The sequence below is a fragment of the Cyprinodon tularosa genome, unplaced genomic scaffold, assembly GCF_016077235.1.
Source record: "Cyprinodon tularosa strain WSP-4 unplaced genomic scaffold, ASM1607723v1 ctg81, whole genome shotgun sequence".
Lineage (NCBI taxonomy): Eukaryota > Metazoa > Chordata > Actinopteri > Cyprinodontiformes > Cyprinodontidae > Cyprinodon > Cyprinodon tularosa.
The window spans coordinates 1,108,082-1,127,195 of NW_024039574.1; the positions used below are offsets into that span (position 1 = coordinate 1,108,082).

Sequence of the window (19,114 nt, forward strand, 5' to 3'; positions counted from 1 at the left end):
ATTTTGACATACCCCAGGTTTATAATAATGTACGTTTTACATATTTTGAAAAACTGTCTTTTATTGTTATATTTATCACTTTATGTACATTAAGAGAGTGATCTTCAATTATTCAAAATAAGGAGTGCTAAATTGTACATTTTACATTGTACATTTTTTTTTCACATGCTATAAGTGGACATATGGTAGATGATATACAAAGAATGCTGTGCAAATGTTTGGTGGGCAAACCAGTCTGGTTCAGGCCCACTAAAAAGAGCAGATTGCATGGGCAACAGGCAGTCTGAGAGCGGCTGTAAAAGAAAAACAAGGTTCTAAGCAATATAGTTTGAGCCAATAATGGCAATAATAATTAGTGAAATAATAACAATGATATTATTAAATACCATTTACAGTGCTCTTCACATAGGAAGCCACGACAAAGACGAAACCACAGTCTAATCTAGAGTTGATTATGCTCTAAACAGCTGGATTTATTTCCACCTGCTCCTCTCAACACCAGCTTCCCTAATACAGTATACTGAAAACCAAGGTAGGCCCATAATAATTCCATAAAACGTATGCTAAACTGTGCTTCATGCAGAGCTTCTTAAGGACACATAAAACTTTTGCCAAACATTGTCTCTTTATAGGCTCTGTGATGGCTTACAAAAATGTTTTTTTTTTTTTTAAACTTGCCACAATATTTATGTTCAATGAAAGCCCAAATATGTTTACATGCACACAGAATCACTCTCCTTCATCTGGCATTGTACCAATGACATTTTTGTGGCCAAAATGACCGCAGAAACATTTCCGATTGACATGTAGTAGTGCTAAAAACGATACATAATGTCATGATGTTACAAAGTTCTGACCCAAATGCAGATAAATGAACAGAGAGACCAGAGAAAAGGTTTAACGGGTTTTATTGAAGAAGTTAAACAGGGGGAGAATTGTTGCTCTGAACACTGTTTAACCGGAACTGTAAAGTAAGGGGAAGACACAGCGGTTAGTTCAGGCACAGTGGGGAATTTGACTTGTGAAACTTCTAGAAGAGGATTTGGTTGCCGACTCACGTTTCCAGAGAAGTTGTTGTATCCTTGACTACTGTCTGTGTGCCGTGGTTCCAGTGTTTGTCTGATTCGGTGGAGGGCGGAACAGGGTTTACCCAGAATGCGGTTGATGGTTGGTGAACAGAGAAACTGACTGCCACTCAGATTTCCTGCGGTACTTGAACGGGTCGTAGTGGAAAAAAATCCCTTTCTCAGTGAGAAGCTCAAACTATCTCTTGGGGAAAGTGGATCCAAACCTACTGTTTGAATCCCAGCTCAGTTTGAAGCTCAGTTGATCCTTCCAGGGAGTGAAGGTCCGAGAAATCCAGTTTGCAGGATGACTTTCTGCCGAGAGGCAAAGACAAAAACAAAGTTAAACTCTGGTTGACAAGAACTCAGCTTGACTCAGCGAAAACTCAGTTTGGCTAGAGTACCCCAAACTGGCAAACACTCTGGCGTTGAAGGAGTCCTGACAGTACCAGTATCCAGAGGAACCGGAGGGCTGAGAGAGGCGAAAATCCCTAATAAGGAAGGGGTCAAGGATGTATGATCCCAGGACCCAAGAGCGATCCTCAGAACCGTAACCCTCCCAGTCCACCACCCTCGCCCACAGGGACGAGCATCAATGATGTATCGAACCGTGTAGGTGGGGTGGCCATCAATGTCCATAGGGGAAGGGGGTTCAGCGGGCGGGCACAAAGGGCTGGATGAGACGGGCTTGACCTGGGAGACGTGGAATGTAGGGTGTATGTGCAAGGTGGGTGGAAGACGGAGACGGATGGCAGACTCCCTGATGGTCCTCTCCACTTCATATGGACCAATGAATTTGGGCAACAGTTTTCGTGACATTGCCTTGAGGGGGATGTCATGGGTGGAAAGCCAGATCTTCTGGCCCAGCAATAGGATGGGGCAACCCTTGTCCTGCGATTTTCCCACCTCTGATTCTGCTGGGAGGTCCTTCCCAGGGCTGTCCTGGCCCGGTTCCAGAAGGTTTGATGCTGGACGGAGGGTACAGCGATTTCTGCCTCTTCAGACGGGAAAAGGGGTGGTTGGTAGCCAATGGATACCTCAAATGGAGAAAGACCTGTGGCGGCAGAGACACTGGAATTATGTGCATACTTGACCCAAGGGAGACGTTTACTCCAGTTAGTGGGATCCAAATCTGTGAGGCATCTTAGGCTGGCTTCCAACTCCTGATTCATGTCCTCTATTTGGGCATTGGATTGGGGGTGGTAACCAGAAGTGAGAGAGACCTTGGCCCCAAGAGCCAAGCAAAAACTTCTCCATACCTGGGAGATGAACTGTAGGCCGCGGTCAGACAGAATGTCCAGAAGTATTCCATGAAGTCGAAAAACATGCTTAACGAGGAGCTGAGCTGTTTGCAGTGCTTTAGGGAGTTTTCTCAAAGAGACAAGATGGCAGGCCTTGGAAAAACGATTGATCAATGATTGTGAGGATGGTTGTCATACCTTTGGAGGTGGGGAGACCTGTGATGAAGTTGATGGCGATGTGAGACCATGGTCGCTCCAGAAGGAGGTTGATGAGAGGGTTTATTATGTGCGCAGGTCGGGCAAGCTAAAACAAACTCCTTAAAATCCTTTAGCAAGGAGGGCCACCAAAAGCGCCGACTGATGTGGGCTACTGTTCGACTGATCCCTGGATGGGCAGAAAACTTAGATGAGTGCATCCAACTTATGACACAAGCTCAAATGGAGGATGGTACGGAGATTCTGTTAGTTGGCCCAGTCCCAGGATCAGGTTCAATCTGTTGGGCCTGTTTGACGAGATCCTCAATCTCCAAGGTTACTGCAGCAACAGAGTAGCTGGGAGGCAGGATAGGAGCAGCCGACTTCTCAGATTCGTCCGGGGAAAACCGTCCGCAGGTTTATCCGCAATTCTTGTCAAATAGCCAAAGTGAAGCCAATCCTGACAAGGACTGCCTTGGAGAAATAATTCCATGATTTTTTCACAGCTCGTCTGGACTACTGTAATGCTTGTATGTTGGAATTAGCCAAGCATCTTATGCCAATTTGCAGCTTGTGCTGAACTCTGTTGCTTGCTTGATAACTCACAGCTGCAGGCATGCATATTTCTCCCCCATCCTGGCATCTCTTCACTGGCTCATTGTTTATTAAAGAACTTATTTTAAGTTGTAATTTGTTTTTAAATTTCTGAACAACCTCACAACACCATATCCATCTGAGCCGCTTCAGCCCTACTGCCCACCTCGATCTGAGGACCGACCCTAAAACTAGAAATAATTTGCACTTAAGTTTTCGACATGCCTCCTCTTTTCCTGTTTTTAAATCTCTCTTAAAAACAAATTTTTACTCGTTTGCTTTTAAGACTGTGATTTGTGTGGCAATACTCCTGTTGTGAACCTGGTTATCATGTCTATTTTTATCTTATTTATTCATTCTTAAATTGTTCTTCTTTATATGTACAGCACTTTGGCCACCCCTGCTGTTTTAAAATATGCTATATAAAATAAATGTGATTGATCGATCAGTCGGTCAGTTGATCGATCGGTGAATATGCTCTACTTGATCACTAGAATGTGATCTGCATAATGTAAAGGCCAACGTGTAAAAAAGGTCTGCAGAAAAGCAAAAAAAAAATAAAAATTTTGCAGACACTGTCTGCTAATTGCAAATGTAAACCCCTTTGTGCCTTCTTTGGAGATCATCTCTGTGCATTCAAATGCATTTAAATGTGTTTTAGAACCCAAAAACCTTCTGAAGATAAAGCCCTAAGTTATGTGGACAGTAACATTTTCCTAAATGTAAACCGTTGACATGACAGTTGTATTTGTATTGTGGATTCTCTCCCTTAATATACTTTTTTTTTTAAACAGGAAGCACTGATGAGAGTCCAAAGGGAAATATCCGCACATTCCTTAGTTATCAGCACTGCAGGGAGGCACTAGATCTCAAACCAAGCAAAACCTACTTGTTCATGGGCTCATCGTCTGATATTCACAGAGTTGGCAGCTCGTAAGTTTGTTGTATGTCATAATGCTTGCTTAAATAGCTTCTGGAGCATGGGTCTACAACCTTTAAAATCTAAAAAGCCATTTTCCCTTGAGTGTGCCTTAGTGAAGCTAGTTTAGAGTCAAAAATATTCCATAACTTTTTAATTACAGTAAACACAGTTTATTACTTTATTGCTAAATATCTGACATATTTTAGCTTTTAAAATAAGGGGGGGAAATTAAAGTTCTGTAGAGGTCAAACATGGATTATAGATTATTATAAGATATGTTTTATCTAATAAATTGGTAAAAAGTGAAATCAAATTTTATATTATCTACCCCACTAAAGCTTTTGGGATGCACTGGTATTTGTTATTATACACTACATTAGTTAGTTAGCCATTGCAGAGGTTTCAAAGAGCATCTTGCATTTCTTGAACCACAGGTTGAAGGCCCTTTTTCTAGATTGATGTTCATGTTGGTTAGGCAGCAGAACTGGTGAGGGATTAGCTAATCTGACTGGCTGGGGATTGTACTTTTAATAGGCCTGTTAACTTACAGAGTTTTTCTGTAAGTTAACATAGGTATTAATGGATAGAATTTATATAGTTATTTTATAGGTTCTTTGTTAAAAAGGCAGAATATCTGGACATTTACATCTCTAATGACGAAGACCTGATTTTTTGTTGGAAATTAGGCTAAAAAACAGTTTTTATTCTATCAGTAGACTTAAAAACATACTTTCCGTAAATTTAGTACTCTGAATTCATATATGGTTTATAAATATTAACAAGTGCTTAATTTGAACCAAACTTTCTTGGATCATTTCTCATACCTTGGTAAAAAAAAAAAAAAGGCAAATCATTTTAAAATGTTGGATATTATCTTTTTGAAATGTTTTAAAGTAATTAAAACTTTTGTAAAAGCTCAATGCATTGTTCTTTTTCCTGTGCTCAGATACACGTATATCATCAGTGAGACTACATGGGTCGAGTACTGGCCTACCCCAGAAGAGTGCCAACAGGAAAAACATCGCCCTACTTGTTTCGGAATGGAACTACTGATTGAGCAGATTGAAATTTTTGGGTGTAATTTGAAGAGAAAGTAAATAAAACTTTTGAGATAAGGTCTCGATAGATGGTTAGCAACTGTCTGTGATTAAGGGATCCTCACACTATATGTTTAACACAAGTGTAACTGAAACACCCGCACATCAATAAAATTTAAAGATGTAAACAAATGATGTGGAACTGTATTTCTTTAAGCACACAAGTAAATGGATAACAATGTTGAGTAAAAAATGTATTTATTTATATGGATTTATCAAATGATCTGCTTAATCAGGAACCAATTATTAGTTAATTAATTCTTTACCGTCTTTGGGTGAGCTATGATCTAGCAGAATGAGGAATCTCATTAAATGAGTTTCTGTCATAATTTAGTAATCAAATGTTTCTATGAGAAAGCACATGAACATTAACATTATATTAGTGTCATGATCAGGGCTCTGAGAGCTCGCCTAATTGCTCATTTCATTCACCTGCCTCACTCTGCCCAGTTTCCAATTGCCATTCATTTACCTGCTTGTGCTTCTGTATATACGGCTCAACCCCAGTTATTGGGGCCAGATCATTAAGATTATTGATGTCAGATCATTGCTGATGCTCTAGTCATGTTCTCGTTTTCGGGGACCATTGTGAGAGAGGGTTTTAGTGTTTTAGTGTTTCTGAATTCCTGATCCTAATCCGCCTCTTATCTAGTGATGGTGAGATGAAGCCTCATGAGGCATTGAACCGTTTGGACAAATTGCTTTAACGATCCCCACAAGCTTCATGTGAACATGTCAGCACCAACTGGTGGACTGCAGAACTGCAGAATTGTCTTTTTTCCCCCTTTTAAGTTCCTTTGAAATTGTTGTTAGTGTGTATAATAAAATCTTTTGTAATTTTATATATACATGCACTAGGTCCAGGGGAGTGGGTGTGGGAAGCGGAGCGACTCAGGTTGTTGGGACTGCATGAATGACCTTGCTCTGGGGCTTTTTGAGGCCGCCAACCTTGCAACCTTTAAACGCTTAGTAGACTTATGCCCGTCAAGAACAGAATTGTCCTCAACTCACTTCCAACAGGAACTCGGAGTGGTGAGGGGTTCTCTTTGTGCCCCTGCTGCCTGGGGCTTGTCTGGACTCTGGGGTGCTGCTGCTAGTCCCGGGTCTGTGGCAGTGGGGCAGTAAGGACCCTGGGGGGGTCTGCCACGCTAAACCCATAGGAATATTTACTCATTTAGTTCAGTTTTATTTCCTTTCACTTATTCCATCATTAGTATTACTATTTTCTTGGTATTCATTTATACATTTGTTATGGGAGTGTGTGCGTGCATGGGTCTGATTAAAGCAACTATGGCTTTGATGGGGTCTGGGTCTGGGCCTGCTGTACTCTGATCAGGCCAGGGTGTTCCTGACGTTGGTGTGGGCGCCACCCTGACTTTCCCCACTGTTGTGCTGACCAATGAGCACACCATGGCCCTGAGGGTCAGAGGTGTTGGGGGCCTTGCTGGCCAACTGCTTCTGGCTGTATAAATATATAAATTTATATATAAATATATTAATCATAATATTAATATAATACTGTAATAAATACAGTAGTTTTGGGTAATCAAGGGGGACTTCTCACCAACAAAGCCTCCCTTGGCAAAGCAAATTTTTTGAGCATAGCACGGTACTCAGATTTCAGTTCTGCTGCCATAACGCTGAACAGGACAAAAGAAAATAAGAAGAGAAAAAAAGAAATCCTGCTGAGGCTCAAACTTATTTTAGCACCGGTTGTGCAACAGGTATACTAGCTGATACCACTTTTCCTTAACTTCTTTTATCTACTTAAAATATAGCACCAGTTACTTTATCCCATTGCCTGTTAGGTACAGGTAAATGTGTAAAAAAAAAAGATTCTCTATGTTGGGAAAGTTTTGCTGCTTGACAATATTTAAAATCTCCAATCCACTTTGCAGGACTTTTCAAACAACTAAGTCAACAGACACTTAACCTGGCATACTCACATCATCTTACAGTGCTTATTTGACCATCATGGAGCTCTTTGCTCCCTCTGACCTAACATAGTTCAGAATAACAATCCAGTCAACAATAGTCTGCTGAATGTAAAATCAAAAACCTTCCCTAATTTTGGACTTTTCACTATTAGAAAGTGCTATATTAGCAGTCTTAGGTTTTTGTCACGGTCTTGATTCTGTTAGGTTTTACTTTGCTCCATGTTTTCTAGTTTAGTTGGTTTGGTTCCTATTTTGTTGTGTTTTCTGGATATTTTTGAGTTCTTAGCTTTTGATTTGTTGCCCTCTGTTATCCTCCTGTGTTGGTCTCCTTTTCCCTGGCTCCTTCCTTTGCTGCTCTCTTCACACCTGCTACAAATCTGCTCGTTAGTTCTCTCTTTGTTCAGTCTACCATAAATACTCTCCTTGTGCAGTACCTCAGTGCTGGTTCCTCGTCTTACTCTGTCCTACCTCGTCCTACCCTGGCCTCTCGTGCTTATTCTCCCCCTGCTGTCTCCATGGTTCTGGTATGTGTTACATTTTAAGTTGGATTTTTGCCTCAATTGTTTTTGTTTTTTAATTAAACTGCAAGAAATCACCTCAGCCTCTCTGCCTCTGTATTTGGATCCTCTAAACCAGCGGTCCCCAACCTTTTTTGCACCACAGACCGCTATATGTCAGACAATATTTTCATGGACCGCCCGGGGGGGGTGGAACACGATCAAGTAAAATGATACGACTGGCATGAAATCAAATATAAACTGCATAAAAATAAAACAACAAGCCGGTCCCATCTAGGCTTAATCGGAGAAAATGACAGACGAACTGTGCTCCTGATGTCCAGTCTGCTCTGTAGCTTTGTTTTGGTCGCTGTAACCGCAGAAAATCCCGTTCACAAAGATAGGATGTTATAGATAGGATGCGTCTTGAACTGAATTAACCTATGTCACGAGGCAGAGATGCAACGACTGATGTAATTGGGAGAGAATACCGCAATTTTTTATATTTTTCAAAATAAAACATCACCCAGACTCTGATCGTCGATAAATTATATATATATATATATATATATATTGATTTTTTTTTCTGTGCAGCCCGGTACCAAATGACCCACGGACCGGTAAGCTACCAATAATACCTTGTAAAGAACTATATTTGCAATAGTTTTTAACTATCACTTGGCTCTTATTAAAGAATCAACAATTGCTTGCGTTTAATGAGGCATTTCTGACACCACACAGTAAGCTAATAGGTGAAAATGGGATTAAGGCAAATGTATTAATATTTCCTTATATATGTACACCTAAATTACACATCACTTAGACATATAATAATGGTCACTTATTTGAAATAATTGAAATTAGAACAAACAGACGTTTTACATTTTCAGCCTTACCCATTCATTATCAATGTAAGTATACAAGGATGGTTAAAGATAGAGACTTTACATTCAGGTGAGTTAAGACTTCTAGGTTCTGGGTGTGGTGGTGGCGCAGTGGTTAGCTCGCACAACTTAGTCCTCAACCCGCGTTTTAATCTGATCTGTGGTCCATTGCATGTCTCTCACACTCTCTCATACCCCCTTTCCTGTCCACCTACTGTCGAAAAAATTAACCACTAGTTCCGTAAAAACCTCTAAAAAAAAAAAAAAAGAAAGAAAAAAGACATCTAGGTTCTGGACTGCTTGAAAGACTTTGGGATACTCAAAAACTGATCAACATATTGAAATAGAATTGTCTCGAAGTTGGTATAATTTTCAGAGGAAAAAGATTCTGTGCCAAATAATGATCAGAACTTTTGTTTCTTTTAAACTATTACTGATTTTTAAAATAAGAGTTTACAAAAACTATCAAAAACATGATTTATAAATGGTGAAGGGACCAATAGTTTATCAATGTTTGATAATAACTTATGAACTGCATACAAACCATTAATAGAAAGTAAATTGATTATTTAGTAAGGTATTAATCCTACTGATGTTAGGGTAAGGGTTAAGGTCCAAGACAGGCAAAGTTAAATGAAAAATAAAAGCTAGGTTCCAGTACTGATTTTAGCGTTAGGGCTAAACTAACTAAGCAGGGAAATATGATCTACTTATGTATTAGAAATAGTTTAAATGCAGTATATAAATTATTATCAAACATTAGTAAATTACCTTATAATCATTTATAAATGTTTTCTTTACCATTTGTTATCATGAAATCTCATATTATAAACATTTGAAAAATGTCTGTTTAATAGAGCAGCAAAATGACAGCTTTTAACCAAGTTGTTGCCGACAATGCCAGCTGTCACACAGACAATGTTTTCATTCAGTTTTGTTCACTTTGGTTCATTTATATAACATAACAATTTTTAGATCTAGGAAATTCTGAAATGTGAACATTTGTACTTGTCTGTTAATTGAATTATTATCACTTCTTCATATTTATTATGTTTGACATTTTAATTTCAAGCTTACAGTACCTGTCAACAAATCTATCCAGTGTCCTAATAGTCAAGCAGGAAGCATATTTAATTAAAACAAATGTGATACAATATTTTACCTTTTGTAATGCAAAAAAAAAAAAAAAGAATTGTATTAAAGTTTGTATTATTATTAAAATGGACTAGTTTCCCCATCTCTTCGGGGTCATGTTGGGATATTACAAAACTGAAACAGATCTAACAAAGTGGCTTCATTATGCAATACTGTAAAATGTTTTTCACCCACACAACTTTCTTTTTTAAAGAAGGGAAGCTCTGGAACACATTCACTTGAAATATGACCTAAATTTTGGTCACTTTTAGAAGTCATTTAAGTTTTTGGTGGTCTACCAACAAATCCATACCCATGTCTACTATTAGGTGATTTGTTATCTTCTTCTGTGGTCTTTGCTTTAAAAATTTTTTAAACTGTTGGTTTCTTCTATAGATTAACAAAACATTTTGTAAGTAGAATTTCTTTTTATCACACAGATTCAATGTATTGTTTACTTTATGGTCATTCAAATTATCTCTCAATTATTTTCCATAGAGACAACCAACCAAGGCCTGGGCCTGCAAATAAGACAGTGGTAGAACAAAGGGTTATCTTTCAGCACTGATTACTGGTTTCTCCATTAAATGTTTTTGAAGAACTATATTACCAGATAATCCAATTCTGTTCCTTATTTTCTTTAAATTTTCATTGATTCGACAGAAGAAATTAGCTTGCATGGGTTGTTTCTTTCAAATATATCCCGAGGCATGCCTCAATTCAAATGTTTAGAATGAAGATATGGCATTTTTACACCGTCACATCACCAGTTCACATTTTCAACCGAGACGCTGAAAAGTGATTATGTGTAAAACATATATCTATTTATGACTACTCCATTCATCAATTTAATAACCACTTTGTAACTGCATTTTCTACACAATTAAATTTTCTTTTGCAAAATAATATTTCAATATGTTACAGTAGGCTATTCTTAGTTGTGCAAGACTTTTATATGTATAAAGCACCTGCTTTTCATCTAGATATGTAAATATATGTTTATTTAGTTTGGAATTATCTTGTAATTCTTGTAAAGGTAATTCTATAAAAGCTATTCCAATTTTAAAGGTTTGCCACATTATCCTGATCTCTGAATGAAAAGAAAAAAAATGGTGGTTTGAAAATATTTGTGTGATAATAAATGAATAATCACCTTTAAAACAATATATATATATATATATGTGTGTGTATATATATATATATATATATATATATATATATATATATATATTCCCTTTGGCCATAAAGTCAGAACTAATTTAAAATAGCTAAAATAACTACCGGACTATTGCAAAAATGTCTTTTCTACGGAAGGGCCACTGAAAAAATGGCCCTTCTGAAAAAAAAAAAAAAGTCAATTGATTTTTAAATTTTATTTCAATTAAATATGGGTAAAACGTTAGAATTTGGAGATTAAAGTCAGAATTCTGACTTTAATCTGGGAATTCTTACTTTTTTTTCCTCATACTTCTGACTTTAATCTTAGAATTCTCATTTTAATCTTAAAATTCTGACTTTTTTCTGAAAATTCAGACTTTTTTTCTTATATTATACAGAAATAAAATTAAAAAATCAGTTAACATTTTAAATTTTTTTTAGTGGCCCTAACTTTCTATCAGTTATTTGCTGTGGAACATGGAGGGATGTTAGGACCCCGAGGCTGGAAAGCATTCTCCTCCTCTTCCTCTGTCTCATTACCTATTGATCGGTCATCCTATATTCTGACTGTAAGTCGGAGAGGATGGAAGGAAAAGATACCCTGAATTTTTCATTGCTGTGCGACTTTTACTTTTCTGAAAAAATTATTTTCTTTTTTACAGTAACAAGTTTGATGAGATGTCTTTTAACTACCGGTGCTCGCTGTTTGACGCATTATTGATTAAATGAGCCTGAAAATATATATCCTTGGTGCCACAGCATTTTTATGGCGTAAAGAAATAACATCATCAGAGTAGTTATTTATTCATTTATTTTTATTTGTTTTGTATGCTTTCTTCAGTGTTTGCAACCTGCGATTCAACACTGAGAAGACATAACATCCTGCACCGCTGCGGATAATAAAGAGGCAAAGAGGCTGGTTTCCCATCAACGGGATTTCCACTTTCTGGATAAAAGTTTTCTTTCCTGCTGTTGAATAGCCAGAAAGTGGTGGAACACAAAATGTCTCTTAGCAGAAGTATCGAATTTGAGCACTTCGAGGAAAGAGACAGACCCCAACGGGCTCCGAGGACAAACTCGGGCTCCGGGTCCAAAGGAAACGGTCTGGTCCCGAGCCCTGCGCACAGCGCGCACTGCAGCTTCTACCGCACGCGCACTTTGCAGTCTCTCACCTCAGAGAAAAAAGCCCGTAAAGTGCGTTTCTACCGCAACGGGGATAAATATTTCAAAGGTTTGGTGTATGCTGTTTCCAATGACCGGTTCCGCTCCTTCGATGCTCTGCTCATGGAGTTAACCCGCTCCCTGACGGACAACGTTCACCTCCCCCAGGGAGTGCGGAGCCTGTACACCGTGGATGGAGGCAGGAAGATCACCAGTCTGGATGAGTTAGTGGAGGGTAAGGTCGATGGAGAGTTACACAGTCAGCTTTTTTATAACTATATAATTCCAAAGAGGTGGCCTACATCTTTTTTATGTTTGGTGAATAACCTCTTTATAGGGCCTCAGTGAAATACTTAGAAAAGCAAAATTTCCAGCCAATAGTGTTATTGGAATCCAGGAGAAGACCTTATTACCTTTGTAACATTAAACAAATGTGCATATTTTGTTGGTAAAAATGAATGTCCATGTAAAAACAAGAAACGCGAACTTGCCCGAATATATTAAAGGAATAGTACACCCAAAACATGATTAGCCTTCATTTTCTACTCACCCCCATGCTGAACAAAACTCTGGAGTACTTTTTTGATATCTCAAATGCATCTGGAGATCTGGGAGGCTTCTTGCTGTCTGCTGACATTCAAATAATGGAGGTCTATGGCGCCCGAGACAGAAAGGTCCACAAAAGTCCACAAAAACGTGTCAATATTCCTCCATACTGCTCGTCCAATGTAATCCAAGTGTCCTGAGTGGGTAGCATCCATAATTTACTCGAAACAAAGTCATTTAGAACGTTTTAGAGCCTAAACAGTAGTGTATAGGATTTCCTAATAGCGCCCCCATGCGCGCTCACGATTCTACGGAAGCCGGCAGTCCAAACCAGCGCATTCAGCTCGGCAAATAACTCATGCTCTTCCTCAACACTGAAGTCCTCAGACATTTTTCTTTCGTTGTTTCTTTCTTTGCACAGGTAAACAGCACATTTCTTCTTCTACGCTTGCATTATCGGCAGAGCAGACGCTGAATGCGCACTTTCTTCCGGTTTGGTCTGCCGGCTTCCGTAGCGTCGTGAACGCGCGGGCGCTCGCTTTCAGGAAATCCTATACACTACTGTTTATGCTCTAAAAACATTCTAAATGACTTCGTTTCGAGTAAATTCTGGATGCTACCCACTCAGGACACTTGGATTACATTGGACGAGCAGTATGGAGGAATATTGACACGTTTTTGTGGACTTTTGTGGACCTTTCTGTCTCGGTCACCATAGACCTCCATTATTTGAATGTCAGCAGACAGCAAGAAGCCTCCCAGATCTCCAGATGCATTTGAGATATCAAAAAAGTACTCCAGAGTGTTGTTCAGCATGGGGGTGAGTAGAAAATGAAGGCTAATCATGTTTTGGGTGTACTATTCCTTTAAGAAAAATAACAAAAGTACTTCTATAAGAATTTGATGAAAAACACTCAGAGAGTGAAAGAAACACATTTTTTGGAACAACATAACCTTAGAGGCATTAATGCTGATACTGGCTCTTAACATTTTTAGTTTAAACCTAAATATAATTGTCAACTAGGCTTTATTAACTTTTTAACTTTACTTTTTAACTTTTACTTAACATTTTTTCCAACTTAATTTACAGTAGGGCTCATCTAGTTGGTTATGTAGCAGTATCTTTGGTGAATGGCTGGATATAGATCTTGTGCTTCTAGATCTCACTGAGGGATTGGGGGGGACTCCATTTGTTAGGGGTATGCAAGGGATCAAAAACGGTAACTTGCCCTGTAAAGGGCTAACATGCAGATCAAAAAATAGGAATGTTAATTAGCTTCTCCCTTAAAACACATAGTATCTTGATATGTTTTACAATCTTTAAACTTTTTTTTTTGTTTGTTTGTTTTAGCAGTACAATGCCAAAAGATTCAGACCACAAAATACATATCATTGTCTATGTTGGGAAAGCTTCTTCCAAAATGTTAACCTTTTTTAGAATGTAGTTGGCTTCTTTACAATCTTTGTAAAATAATAAGTTACTGATTACTTTTTAGTTACTTTTGCCAAAATAAAAATTTAGGATAAAGGTTTACAAAATGTGCAATATTTTGTCACAAATAGCTGAATAAAAATATGATATAGAATAATTAAAACAAGAAAAACCTTATCACGACATAACACTTTTGTTTGGCAGCTACTTAAAGGCTAAAAAGCTTTTTTTAATGTATATACATGTATATACATTGGGGTGTAAAGGGGTTAAATAAACTATGGATATGTTTTTATACTTTTGCAGAGCTACATCGTTTGAGAATGTTTTTTACCTTTTCACTTGGTTGAACAGGAATTTTTTTTTGGACGACCTTTTGAAATGCCATAGAAAGAGGCAGCACATCCTCCAAAATATACTCCGCCACCGGCCTTCTCGCTTCTCCAGGGTCAAACATCTTCACCTCTGTTCTGGAGGAATCCAACTTTGGATGTTTAGATTTGCTCACGCCGGCATCTTCATAAAGTCGTTAGCTCTGCACTCCCTCCTGGTATTTCTTGGGGTTACCCGTATGCCCCCCTTTCTTTTATATTTTTATCCATTTTGTAGATGTTATTAAATTAGTCGGAGTATAGCCATTAGGAAAACGTTGAATCCCTTGTAGCCATAATACCACTGCCGTTTTCTCCTTCTGTTGTTTTTAAAACCATATTTTTCTCTTTTAAAACCATCTTATCCTGATATAAAACAAACCACCCCCACTTCCCAAAAAAAAAAAAGTCTTCTTCTCTTTATTTAAGCTGTTGGCTGTGGTCTGCTCAGCTTGGATTGTAATGCGTTACCCACTCTAATAACTGTAATATTATTACAGAGATTTAGTTTGTAAAGTGTTATATTACTCCGTTACTGCTGAACATTACATATTACTACAGTAACGCCTTACCCCAAACACTGATCATTGTATACAATATGAACATGTGATTCATGGTTTCTCATCCATCCATCTTCTCCCACACAGAGACACTTGAAGAAAAGACATCCATGCACACACACTCACACTTAAGGACAGTTTAGAGAAACCATTTTATCTAATAGTCATATTTTTGGACTGTGGGAGGAAGCCCAAGTACCAAAAAGAGAACCCACACATGCACAATGAGAATGTGCAAAACTGGGTCAAACACTGGGTCAGGAATTGAACCTTCTTGCGACACCCGCATCTGACATAACAAGCCAAAACAGCTTTATTCACATTTGATAAACATGTCTCAGCACTGCTAAGAGGGATTTGGACTGACAAAAGAGCCAAACAATAATGCACACTTACTACGCCTTGGCTTCCTTCCATGTTGCTGTCCATTGTTAACTTTTCCGATTTCTGTGGAACTGATGACATCATCAACGCTAACCCAGTATAATGGCGCCACCAGATGTGCAGCGGTGGGCAGACAGCGGCCAAGCAGCTTGTCAGTGGAGGGTCAGACCCACCCTTTTTTGCCAATGTGATAAGATTTATATTGTGATTTTTTAGCGGGTTTGAAAAATCCCTAAATTCACTGGGAAAGCAGCTATTGTATCTAAGCTTTATTAGATAAAGGAGAGGGAATACAAATGCACACCACATTGTCAGTTTTTTTTTTTTTATTTAAAAACAAATTTAACAACCAAGCATCAAATTCACACACATGAAGGGAGTCATTTTTTGGGAGGGGTGTACCACATAAAATCCCAATAAATTAAGTTAGTTAATGTATGTGAACTAAATATGTAGAAGTTCAAGGTTTATAGTGGGTTATCATTTTAAATAAAGCACTGTATGTGTCCAAAAGTCTCACTGTAACAAATTATCATAGTTTTCTATTTATCTTTTGTCTTTTAGAGTATTTTACAGTACATTATACAGTGAATCCATATATGCATCATTGACGACATAACTGCCCTGACATGTGACCTAGTGCCACAAATGCACACATACTTCTCTTTAGTGGTCTGTCAATGTGCACAACTGTCAACTTATATCAACATGGATCACTAATCATTTAATGGAACTATCAACAAGCCTATTTGAGTGTGAAATTGCTGTGTAGAGCACTAAGTGTGTATTTGTACAAGGGTTCCCTTGTTTAAATATTTTACACTTCTCTCATTCAGTATTCATTGATTAATCTGCACGTGAATAAATGTGTAAACAATACAGTTATATCGTCAGGATAAAACTGTGGATTTATTGTCAGAAGACCAAATGTCTTCAGTCTGCTAACCTTTGCCATTCACTGATGAGATGAACACTAAAAGCACCTGAGCCTTTGCTTTTCAATGCACAAATATAGCAAACTCTGTAATCTGCATTAGAGCCAGCCTACAATCCATTTTAGCAAAAAAGGTTACTTCTTGGTGACACCTCAAAATTCTCTGACCTCTTAATAAAGATATTCTTGTATACTGGTTTATTTTTATTTCACCTTGTCTTGAAATCAAAGCCTCTGGGCTGCACTCATTTCCTGCGCCAGTCCTCCAGAGAAGCTGGAGAGGATTTAGGCCAGTACATGATCTAAATACTGAGATGACAGGAGTTTGGCATGCAGAGCTTGTTACTTTGGGTGCCAGCAGCTCCTCCTCTAACTAATTCTTTACTTATCATATTTTAGCAGTTTTTATCTGCTCTTATAATGTTGACTAAAAAAAAAAGTGTACCTTACCCTTGTTTATTTAGCCCTGGGACGCATTAGTGTGCAGCCCAACACTCTGCCCTCATTGATTGGAGCCTTGGACTAGTGTGCAAACACAATCAAGAACCATTCCCATGTGCACCAGTAATGACAGAAATTCAAGGGTTTGATGATAGATAACTGGTGGGATTTATAATGAAAATGTAACAAAACACAAACGGTACTCAAAACACCAACTCTTTTTTATCCTCATCCAAGGAAATGGAAAGTTCTAAGATCTGAAGTTGCCTTCAGAGAGAGCACAGGGTCTGCTGTGAGGGCAGTGGATTTACATAGTATCCTCATGCAAACTAAGCGGAAAAGGGTGAGGAAGTTAATGGCGGTGAATCCCACACGGTGAGGGCGTTCGCTGCTCCTCTCTCACCTCGTGCTACTAGATAGAACTGAGGAGCAGAGCAGTGATCGCTGAAGATGAAAAAGTGGAACTTTTCTATGAAATAGCAACAAAGCAACCAATCAGGGACTGGTTGTAGGCAAAGCTTTTTTAACTTAAAATGGAATAGAGAGAAAATAATGTTAACAAAGGGTGAAATGAAGGATTGCTCTCAAGGGTTTTTAGGTTGCTTTAAAAAAAGGTCTGTTTTAATTCAGTCCTAGTAGGGCTGTTCATCATCCTCCCTTACCTCGAGCACAGAGCCCCGTCTGTCGCTGCCTACTGCCCAGCATAGGTGCTTTCTTAGTGGGTAGATCTACAAGGAAGTATTGCGGAATTCAGCCGTCATCCAGACACAGCTATGGATTAACCAAAGTGGACTCTTTTTTTCAGTGCTTCAGGGCGTTTCCAAAAATTGATGGTACTCCCAACCTGATTAAATCTTGTTCATAGGGAACAATTTAGTAGCAGTTCGTGATGTTAAGTTTCTCCTGTGCTTTTATTATGAAACACTGACAGTAAGACCTTGATAGGAAATGACATGGGGTTGCCAGGGGTAACGGCAGGTCCAAAGTGAAGGGTCTGGGAGGTTGAAGATTTACTAAATATTATAGAATCATTCAAGCCACCAAGTAAAGTAAACATGCCCACTGTTATATTCAATATCAGCACTGACATGTGATGTTATAGTCTAGTATTAAAAATAAGTTTAAAGTGAGAAAAAAATTTGGGGTCATTTACTAAACAATCTGCTTACAAATACTCTATAAAGTAATCATAATTTTGATTGCGGTTTTGGATTTGTAACAACAGTGTGAGACCAACAAGGTAAAAAGAAAATGTTTAGTTGGTTTACTCCCCTTGTTAATATGGATTTTCATCTGTGGCCCACATGAGGAAAAAGTGGACAAAGCTTCTTTCACATTTCTGGGAATAGACTTGTCTGGAGTCATCTTCATCACAGGGCTTTTTGTTACTCTGTCAGATAAATGATAGCCCCTGTTATGCTTTGTGTTTATAAACAGCTATGACTCTTTCCATTTAGGCTGTGTGGGCTAGACTTTGAATTAATTTGTGGTTAATAGCAGTTTGAAAAAATATTGAACCATAAAGGGAGCAGTCTCATTTAATGTTATATGTTATATACTTTAACTTATTGTTCTGATACACATTGTTTTGTTTGCATTAAAGATATGACTCATATGTATGTATCCGAAAAATGTTCAATTAGTTATTTAGTATGACAATTATCAATGTATTACAGTGACTAGTTATCTGAATAGAATCTTTTGAAAAAACACAATAATTAATTAAATCTAAAATACAAAAATAACACCTCATTTGTAACCATGCAATGGACGTTGTTTGGAAGTCAGTAATCTCTCATTCTCTTTCACACTGTTGAAAAATAAACAATGCGGGAAGCGTTGATGTGTTCCTGCAGATTGCGGCTTTTAACTTCTTATTTTCTCTAGGGTGTGAAACAGCGAGTTCTCACTAGCTAAGCAAACAGCATTAAATAAACTGTTGTGGCATATTCAGAATTGGCGAGAAGCTTCGGTCCCAAAATACTGACAAATTAACACATATTATTTTGCAGTGATGTGCCATTGTACCAGGTAAACCCAGGGACTTTTAAGTCTAGTCTACATTGTTAGTCTAATGGTATAAAAAATGATATTTCAGGAGGGAATATTATTAAAATGTGCATTTAGCTTGTAGCATGTAAATATATGCTACAAGCTATCAAAAAATGCTGAAGAAGAAACAAAACAGTCCAAAACAACCACCAAAGGTGGGCAACTAACAAGCAAAGTCTGTGGAGGATGGCCGTGAGGCCAGAGGCTAGGCAGAGTCTCTGGAGGGGGCCTTATAGGTTGGAGCTCTCATAGCCTTCTGTTTTGCCATTAGATCCTTCCTGGGGTTCAGGGATCTCTGGATGGCACAGAGCATGCTCATTAAGAGGAGCTAACGGAGATGGAACATTGAAGGGATCTGAGTGAGGAGAAAGGCTGGCTGGCAGGGAGCTGATGGAGGTGGCAGGAAATGAAAGAACTCCTAATTCTCCCATAAGTGTGACTCCTTCAGACATGGAGCTCTGACTGCAAGGGGTGTGATAATGGGAACTGGTTTGAATGTTCTAATCCGTG

The 19,114-nt window shown here is 38.3% G+C and overlaps 1 protein-coding gene and 1 pseudogene across 8 annotated transcripts in view; both read left to right on the top strand.

The window, feature by feature from the left end:
* The window catches only part of LOC119774342, a 101,957-nt pseudogene extending 96,712 nt beyond the window's left edge, over positions 1-5,245 (top strand).
* Positions 5,246-11,536: 6,291 nt separating this feature from the next.
* The window catches only part of LOC119774346 (serine/threonine-protein kinase DCLK2-like), a 38,851-nt gene continuing 31,273 nt past the window's right edge, over positions 11,537-19,114 (top strand). For all 8 annotated transcript variants that reach the window (XR_005279526.1, XM_038271802.1, XM_038271801.1 and 5 more), the window contains exon 1: positions 11,537-12,119. Coding sequence is in view for 7 of the 8 variants with exons in the window: in XM_038271802.1 (XP_038127730.1) it covers positions 11,726-12,119 (394 nt within the window). In the remaining variant the exon portion in view is untranslated. The remainder of the gene's footprint in view (positions 12,120-19,114) is intronic.